We start from the raw sequence: 9,209 nt of genomic DNA, 5'->3' as shown, positions 1-9,209 counted from the left end.
CCGCCAGCGCACCTTTGACCGTGTCTTTCGGGACGACCCCTTCGTTGGCCGATCTACAGGGAACCGGCCGTCGCCACTGACCCGTCCTGTGTCCCTAGCGGTGCCTGGACTGACGGGAGGGGCGGGGCCTCCAGAGCCCCTGAGCCCAGCCATGTCCATCTCACCTCAGGCCACCTTCTTGTCAAAGCTGATCCCACACGCCGTGCTGCCGCCCACAGTGGACGTGGTGGCCCTGGGCCGCAGCAGCCTGCGCACGCTGAGCCGCTGCAGCCTGCACTCTGCCAGCCCCGCCTCCGTTCGCTCGCTGGGCCGCTTCTCCTCGGCCTCAAGCCCACGGCCCTCCAGCCGCCACCCGTCGTCCTCCAGCGACACCTGGAGCCACTCTCAGTCCTCGGAGACCATCGTGTCCGACGGCTCCACCCTGTCCTCTAAGGGTGGCTCTGAGGGCCAGCCAGAGGGCTCCGTGGCCAGCCACAGCGTGGCCCCCACCCCCCAGGGCGGCAGCGGGAGGGGCTCGCCCAGCGGGGGCAGCACGGCCGAGGCCGCGGACACAGTGAGCGTTCGGAGCGGCGGGGGCCCTTAGGGCTGCCTCCTAAGCCAGAGCGCAAGCAGCAGCCGCAGCTGCCTCGGCCGCCCACCACGGGAGGCCCAGAAGGGGTGGGGACAGCCCCCTGTCCACCCAGCTCCGGGGGCAGCTGGGGGCCTGGCCTATCTCCAGGTGGCTCCCGGCGACCCCCACGCTCCCCAGAACGGACACTTTCCCCCTCCAGTGGATACTCGAGCCAAAGTGGCACCCCTACCCTCCCTCCTAAGAGCTTGGCAGGTGCTCCTGCCTCCCCAGGCAAGGCCCAGCCTCCTAAGCCAGAGCGGGTGGCTTCCCTTCGGTCCCCTGGTGCCTCAGTCTCATCCTCACTCACGTCTCTCTGTTCCTCCTCCTCTGACCCTGCCCCCTCAGACCGTTTTGGTCCACAAATGTCAACCCCCCTAGGTGACAGGTTTGTCATACCTCCTCACCCCAAGGTGCCTGCCCCCTTCTCCCCACCTCCCTCCAAACCCCGGAACCCTAACCAGGCTGCCCTTGCTCTGGCAGCTCCTGATCTGGTTACTGGGCCCCTCTCTACGGCCCGTGGCAGTCCTGGGTCTCCAGCCCCTCCCCAGCCATCCCTGACCCCACCACAGGAGACTCCTGCTGCTGCCAAAGACCAGTCACCCCCACCGTCCCCACCCCCATCTTACCCTCCTCCTCCGCCACCCACTAAGAAGCCTGAGGGGGTTGAGGAGGCTCCCGCTGCCCCCGAGACTGTTGAGGAGTCCCTGCAAGATCCCAGCTGGCCGCCACCCCCACCCCCTGCCCCTGAGGAGCAGGACCTGTCCATGGCCGACTTCCCCCCACCCGAGGAGGCCTTTTTCTCTGAGGCTGGCCCTGAGCATGCAGGCCCACTGGAGCCCCCGGAGCTGGGTGGCTCCTTGGACTTGCCCTCAGCTGCTGGCTCTCCCCAGAGCCAGCCGCCCCACGGTACCCCAGCCCCGCCACCAGCCTCACCTGCTGGCTTTGCCCCAGGGCTTCTGGCCAAGACTCCTGAGAAGGAAGCTGCTGGTAGCGGCAAGGGCAGTGGGCTCCCCAGGGAGGAGGCTGGCGCCCCCCTGGTCACACCCTCGCTCCTGCAGATGGTGCGCCTGCGCTCTGTGGGTGCTGCCCCTGGGGCTCCCGCCCCGGCATCGGGACCAGCGGCCCCCCAGAAGCCACTGCGGCGGGCTCTGTCAGGGCGGGCCAGCCCAGCGCCAGCCTCCTCCCCAGGGCTCCACGCTGCTGTCCGACTCAAGGCCTCTAGCCTGGCCGCCAGCGAGGGCCTCGGGAATGCCCAGTCCAACGGGTCGGCAGAGGCTGAGCCGCCGGCTCCTCGGTCCCCTGCCTCCACAGCCAGCTTCATCTTCTCCAAGGGCACTAAGAAGCTGCTGCTCGAGCGGCCCGTGTCCCCTGAGGCCCAGGCTGACCTCCAGCGGAATCTGGTGGCTGAACTTAGGAGCATCTCAGAGCAACGGCCACCACAGACCCCAAAGAAGCCGCCTAAGGCTCCCCCGCCTGTGGCCCGCAAGCCCTCTGTGGGGGTCCCCCTGCCCACCTCCCCCAGTTTCCCTCCCACCAATGGGCTCCCACATGCTGAGGACAGGACTAAGGGGGAGTTGGCAGAGAATGGCGATGTCGTGCAGCTAGCGGGCCCCGAGGAGAAGACGGGACCTCCAGGCTCAGGTACAGTGGCAGTGGTGGGGTGTGGGTCCCCTCATTGATGGTGGGAGACAGGTGTCCAGGGCTCACCGTCGGGGATTTGCCCCGGGTCTTCTGACTTCAGACGCGGGGGAGGGTGGACAGCCACCCTAGGCGGGCTGCACTGCAGGGGCGTGGTGCGCAGGGCCATGGCGTCAGAACGACTGCATTTGGTTCTGGTCACTCTGCCTGTCCTGGCCGTGCCGTGGTGGCGTCCGAGGCACCTGTAGTTTCTGCGCGGTGCTGCTAGTGTAGCCGGTGAGCTGGGGAGGGAGTACCTGGGGTGTGCAGTGCTGGGACCCGGGCAGGAGACCCCTTCCTGAGTGTCTGTCCTTCCCGCAGACCGACCCAGAGAGCTGGTTTGAGCGCTGGCCCTGCTGGCCCGGCCCAGGAATACTCAGGGACCTGAGCAGCTCCAAGGACCAGAGGAGACAGCAGACAGCCCGAGGGGACGCCTGCAGCCTTAACCTCACGGCCTTCGTACTTATGCAAGCCTGGTGTTGCTCCTGCCTACGTCATCCAGCTCTCACGCCTGTCCCCAGGTGGTCACCTCTGGCTTGGCCACTCAGTCTTGCTTGGCCTTAGCCTCATCCCGGAGGCGGTAGCTGGTGGGAGCGGGTGGCTGCGCCCCCTGCTGGCCGGAGGCACAGTTGGAGCAGAACACCTCCCTCGTTCGCGTTCCAAGTCCAAATCACCTCCACGTGTCTCCAGAATCAAAGCACTTTTGAGAAGTGGCCGCATGTCCCCCCCAGGGCCTGTTTACATGGCAGTGGCAGTCCCTCATTGGGACCCTCTGTCCCTGTCCCACGCCCCCCTCATCCAGTTTGCTCCTCAGTTCAGGAGGTGGGAGGTGGGCGTTGCTGCCCTGCAGGCGTCGCCAGGCGGCGGCATTCCGAAGCACAAACGGCACAGTGGGAGCTAGCCTTGCTGCGCTGCAGCTGCCCGCCTCCCACGCTGCCCTTGCACCTGCGAGCACACCGGAGCTGCCAGCTCCCAGTGTGTGGGGAAGGGCGAGGGGAGGTCACTTCAGTGGTGCCCCTTGCTTCAGTCAGGTTGGGTGGGCAGGCACGTTTCTGTCCCTATCAGCACGCAAAAGGTAGGGGGGCGGCTGGGCCAGCAGGGGAGGGCTTGTTTGGGCAGTGGCCCTGACCTGGCCAAGCTTCCCTGACCTTTCTCCTTACTCTTCGGTGCATGGCCTTTCTGCAGCTGCCTTTCAGCACAGGTGGCTCCGCCAGGGGAGCAGACGCTGTGGAGGACAGGGAGCCAAAGGTGCATTTCTTTCAGACCCTTCCTGAGGCCGTGCAGGCAGCGGTGCTCCTGGGAGCAGGCTGGTGGGCGGGCTGTCCCCCAGATACCAGCCTCTGCTACTGGTCTCTCCTGGGATTTTAACGACCTTTCTATTAACAGCCGGTGCCACCGTCTGGCTCGGCCGGTCAGCCCAGTGGCTCCCCCACAGCTGCACGGTTGCCATCCAGGGCCACCTCTTCTTTCTTGAGCTCTTTCCTCAATCGTGACTCAGGCACAAGCCAGATAAGGCACCTCAGCACCACCGAATGACACCTCCCCCCAGAAGCCTGGACATAGGGGGTGGCATGAGCCCCCGTTCCTCTGGACCTCCCCAGGGCTCCATCAGTTGTCACCCACCGCTGTCCTCCCTTCCCTGTCGCTGTAAACCAATGTTCTTCCTGTGCCCAGTGGGTGCTGGGAGCTGCTGCTGGGAGACATTGCACCTGCCCGTGAGTTGGGTCAAGGACAGTCAGCCTGTTCCGCCCAGAGCTCCTGACCTACCGCCCCAGGAACTGGGACCCCGCTGAAACCAGGCCCTGGCAGAAGCTGGGAACTGCTGGAGGGAGGGAGCCCGGCTTGTGTCTCAGGCCCACCTGTTCACCCTCTATCCAGCAGGACCCTGGACTAGTTCCCCCATGGGGTGGGAGAATGATGAAGGGAGGCCACACAGAAAGCGCAGCCTTTTGTCCCATGGGGCCAGCGAGCTTGACTGAGCACAGATGGAGACCAAAAGCCTCTGGTTTTTAATTTCCATAAAAATGTTAGAGGTATATATATATTTCTTTAAATCTTGGAGTCTTTGGTATGTCTGTACTACCCATTCCCCTGCCCTGGAGCCTCAGTGAGACACGAAGCGGTTCCACCCCGAGGTGTAATTAAATGATTGAATCTTGTCTGTGGCTCTTCTACTCTATTGCTTTTATGAGACAGCGACAGGTGCCCCTGTAATGCCCCACGTGTGATCCACCCCTGCCCTGGCCGGCCTGAGTTGTGGCCCTGCATGCACCAGCCCCGCGTGGACAGGGAACCCGTGGGACGCAACCCTGGCCCTCCCTATGGTCCAGTACCACAGTCACATGTCCCCTGCCCCAGCAGCTGTCTGGGTCCACACTGCACCCCAAAGGGGGCCTCTTCTGCTTAGTGCTGCTGAGGGGAAAACGGGGGGTGTCTTCTGTATCTTATCTCCCATACCCCCGCCCCAAACCAGGTCACAGTCTAAGGTTCCAGCACCCCAGGCTGAGTGAGGCCCAGCTCACAGACGGGCCCTCTAGACAGCCTTGTGCAGACGCTTTATTGCAGGAATGACTGCGGTGGCCAGTGGCTTGGCTGAGATGCCGGATGGAGAAGTACCCCTCCCTGGGAAGCAAGAACCACGTGGGGCCGTCCATCCCACCCGGGACGCTACACACAGCTGGTGGAGGGAGTGTCCCAGCTGAGCCTGACCAAGGGAGCCCTGGGCAGGCCCTGGCCCCAGTGCCAAGTCTTCGCGTGGGCATGCATGGCACAGTGCCAACCGCTTGGTAGACCACTAGCTTCTTTTTTCCCTTCTTTCCCTTCCAAATCCCACAATGTCTTGCCAGGGAGTAGCTTACCTAGCCCACTCCAGGCACGAGGTCCCAGCTAGAGGCAAAGCCGTGGCAGTGCCTCCGAGAGAACCAGGAAGCAGCATTTCCCAATGACAAGGGTCGTGGCATGAACTTTCCTATGAGTTACACTGAAACCGGATTTCTCGTCAGCAACCCAGGGAAGAAGGCAGAGCTGGACTCCCTGCTGCGGCCTGGCCCTCATTACTGAACTGGTCGGTCTCTCACTGTGGCCAGACAGGATGATGGGCCCTGGGAGGGTGGACTGCCCTGACCCCATTCTGCACCTAATGAAGAGACCCAGACCTGCCGCGAGATGGTGAACAGGTGACGGAAGGAGCAAACGGGACAGCAGATAACCCAGGGCGGTGGGAGGAGGCCGGGCGGCTAGCTGATGGTGCCCCCTCTCAGGGATTTACAGGAGACAGAGCCCAGCTTGGTCATGAAGTTGGTTTGCTTCCACTGTGCGATGCACTCTTCAGAAATTTTAAAGTCAGCCTGGACAAGACAGACAGACAAAAAAAAAAAAGAGCAAAGATTATAGTTAAAATGTTGGGACTGTGAGAAAACTCTTCTCCTAGCAGTGTACCCTGCAGGCTCAACACGATATTTTTAAATTTTTAGTTTGCTCTAGGGCGTGTGAGCTTGCAGAGAAAGAGAGAGAGAGGCAAGAAATTCCCGCTGGGGAGATGGCCATGCTGCGTCTCCTCCCCATTCTTCAGGAGTTAGGGCATGCGCACACAGGCACCAGGTGTTCTTAAAGCCACTGGGTCCGGGATGCTAACCACACAGCTGGCCCTGGGATCCCACTGCCTTACCCTGCACACCACCCGATGGCCCCAGTGGGCTCTACTTTCTCAGGACAGTAGTTTGTCAACACTTTCACGTTCACATCGTTTGTCGCAGGAAAGTGAACTGCAGGACTTTAAGGGCACGACCACGAGTTGGTACAAGACCCTGCGCCGACACATCCGGTACAGCATTTTCTTTCTTCCCTTTGGACTCGTGACAGAGCAAGTGCGCGCACAGAGACAGCGGGAGAAGGGCGCGCTCTACGGTGTCTGGTCACGCCCCAGCCCCTTCCGCCAGCCCCCAGCCCACGGCTCTCAAGCACTAGCCTATGTGCCCGGTGCGCTTCAGGCTGACGGGCGGGGGTTCGAATCAGGTCACTGTGGGATCCAGTGTTTCTCTGAGCAGTGCACAAAGCTGGCCCCATCATACTCTTTTTTACTTTTGGAGAATTTTTTTGCTATAGGACATGTGCACTTGCCAGAAAGACGGAGAAAGAGAGACAGAAAGCCCCCGGGGGGATGGCCACGCCGCAATCCCTTCTCCTCCATTCTCCTCTCGGGATCTTGGGCACGCACGCACACATGCCCAGAGTGAGTTTAAGCCACCAGGTCTGGGACTCGAACTGCGGTTGACTACGTGGGAGTCCAGCGACACTGCCATTACCGCCAACTGCTGGTCCTCTTCTTTTTTAATTGTGAGAGGGTGCATGTGCTCATTGGAGAGAGATGGGGGAGCAGTAAAGTGAGAAAGCACTCCCGCATGGAGCGTGGCCACACCACAGTCCCGTCTCCATTTTCCTCTTGGATTTTAGGCACACAGCACATACGCCTGGCATGTTTTCTCAAGCCGCTGGGTCTAGGACTCGAACGACACACTTGCACATGTGGAATGTGGCCGCTTTAACCACCAGGCCATGGGCTGGCTCCCCATCATAAATTCTGATAATACAATACTGAGAACAACCTCCGCATCTGATAACAATTTTAGTTAAATTTCATTATGATAGAATACTATCACACAACGCAATTTGTAATCCCCCCCATACTTAAGATAAGGAAAACTTTCAAGTATAAAGTTGAATTTAAAAAGGAGAGTTGGGATCCGCAGTTGGTGTAATGGCTATGTTGCTGGACTCTCACGTAGTTGACAGTGGTTTGCATCCTGGATTCGCTGGCTTAAACTCATGCTGGGCGCATGTGCGTGCGTGTCCAAGATCCCAAGAGGAGAATGGAGGAGAAGGGATTGTGGTGTGGTCATTCCCCCGGGGGATGATTTCTCACTTTCTGTCTCTCTGTGTCTTTCTGGCAAGCGCACATGCCCTATAACAAATCCTGAAAAAAAAAAGAAAAAAAAAAAGAGTAAGGAGCCAGCAGGTGGTGTGGAGGTTAAGGTGTTGGATTCCATGTGGCTGGCTGTGCAGTTCAAGTCTCAGACCCAGCGGCTTGAAAATCATGCTGGCTACATGTGCATGTGTGCCCAAGATTCTCTGACGAGAACAGAGACGAGACTGTGACATGGTCAACCCCCCAGGGGGAGTTTTCTCACTTTCCCTTTTTCTCTCCTTTCTGTCTCTCTCTGATGAGTACCTGTGCACAACAGCAAAAAACTAAACAAAATTTAAATATACAAAAATGAAAGAGTAAATACTTAATATGAATCAAACTATAAATATACTACCTCTGTATTCATAGCAAAAGATCAGAAAGAAATCATTGCTAGTGACATTTTTAGTATCTCTAGGTAGCGGGACTGTGGATATTTTATTTCCTTGATTTTTTTCATAGTTTGAAAATTCATTTTATTTTTAAAAAGAAATTATTTACTTTATTTGTTCTTATTTATTTATTTTTTTGGAGAGGATTTTGCTATAGGGCACGTGCGCTCACCAGAAAGACAAAGAGAGACAGAAAGCGATACATCGCCCCCCAGGGGGGATGGCCACGCTGCAATCCCTTCTCCATTCTCCTCTCGGGATCTTGGGCACGCACGCACATGCGCCCGGCGTGAGTTTAAGCCACCAGGTCCGGAACTCGAATCGTGGTCAACTACATGGGAGTCCAGTGACATAGCTATTACACTATCTGCTGGTTCCTATTATTATTTAATTTGACCAGCAGGACAGAGAGAGAGGGAGAGAGAAAGGGAAAGTGGAGAACGCAAGCCACCAGCTCTGAGACTCCAACCGTGCGTGGTCGGCCATGTGGGAGTCTAGCATCTTAACCACTGCACCATCTGCCGGCCCCGTGAAAATTTATTTTATAGCCAGAAAAAGTAAGTGACTGAGAGTCAGCCTGGGAAATCAGAAGAGGAGGAGTGGGCAACGCCGTCTGCCTCACATCTTGGACAGAGGTAGAGACCACTTCAAATGCGCTCCCGAAGCATTCTGTCCAACTGAAGAAGGCAAAGTATTAAGGAGAGAAAGTCACGCACGCGTGCTAAGCCCACGGGTCCGTTTTTCCTGCTTTACCCATGGATGTAGCCTAAGCTCTGGGGACAGTCCCTGACACATACATTAGGGACTCGATATTTGCTGAATGCATGAACAAGTGAGGGTGTCGCTGGGGGAGGCCATATGTGAGTCAGTGTCCAGGGGCCAGGAGCATCACTGCTGGCGACTGTGTGGCCTTGGCAGGTGTCCTGCCGGATGACACGGACATGGTCTGCTGTCAGACTGAGGACAAGTGAGCAGATGTGTGGCAGCGCTCACGGGCTCAGCAGCCCACGTGCCGGTCCAAGTGCAGCCCTTCTACGAGCCCTCGCTCCTGAGCACCTCGTTCAGAAAGGGGGAGGAGAGGTCTCCCGTGCAGAAAGTTCCACGGTCCGTGGGCTCAAGTAAGAGGGGACAACCAGAGTTCTTACCTGCAACTTCTCAAAGACTTTCTTCTTGGGCTTGAGCTCCTCATCGGGCTGACCCTTCTCGTAGCCCTTCACGAACACTCGCTCACCGGGAGCAGAGCCCGCAGGAGGGTCCAGGGGTTCAACCTGGCGGCTTAGCCCTTCTCTGGGAAGACAGGAAGGAGAGGGAGAGGCTGACGATGGCTTCTCACGGCTGTGGTGGACAGAGCCATCGGGGCCTTTGCAAAGGGGACCCAGGGGACTCAGGGCAGCCACGGTGTCAGCCCAGGACTGCTCCACTGCCCTACTAAATCCTCACTGCCTCACTGCATCCCCACTGCCCTACTACAACCCTGCTGCCCCGCTACAGCCCCGCTGCGGTCCTCACTGCCCCGCTACAGCCCCGCTGCAGTCCTCACTGCCCTGCTACAGCCCCCAGATCGGGA

At 58.9% G+C, this 9,209-nt stretch overlaps 2 protein-coding genes across 2 annotated transcripts in view; one reads left to right on the top strand and one right to left on the bottom strand.

Moving 5' to 3' along the window:
* The window catches only part of NHSL3 (NHS like 3), a gene marked incomplete at its 5' end in the record, with an annotated part of 7,057 nt that extends 2,232 nt beyond the window's left edge, over window positions 1-4,825 (top strand). Inside the window, 3 exon segments of the mRNA XM_006158143.3 lie at window positions 8-569; window positions 572-2,251; window positions 2,609-4,825. Coding sequence (XP_006158205.3) covers window positions 8-569; window positions 572-2,251; window positions 2,609-2,631 — 2,265 coding nt within the window.
* YARS1 (tyrosyl-tRNA synthetase 1) overlaps window positions 4,770-9,209 on the bottom strand; it is a 41,929-nt gene continuing 37,489 nt past the window's right edge. The window contains exons 12-13 of the mRNA XM_006158100.3: window positions 8,788-8,929; window positions 4,770-5,634 (exon numbers count right to left, since the gene is read on the bottom strand). Of these exons, the coding sequence (XP_006158162.2) occupies window positions 5,524-5,634; window positions 8,788-8,929 (253 nt within the window). The 3' untranslated portion in view covers window positions 4,770-5,523. The remainder of the gene's footprint in view (window positions 5,635-8,787; window positions 8,930-9,209) is intronic.

The sequence above is a fragment of the Tupaia chinensis genome, unplaced genomic scaffold (genome assembly GCF_000334495.1).
Source record: "Tupaia chinensis unplaced genomic scaffold, TupChi_1.0 Scaffold000573_1, whole genome shotgun sequence".
Classification (NCBI taxonomy): domain Eukaryota; kingdom Metazoa; phylum Chordata; class Mammalia; order Scandentia; family Tupaiidae; genus Tupaia; species Tupaia belangeri.
Note: the sequence above shows the minus strand (reverse complement) of the source record. Positions and strands in the feature narration are given on the sequence as shown.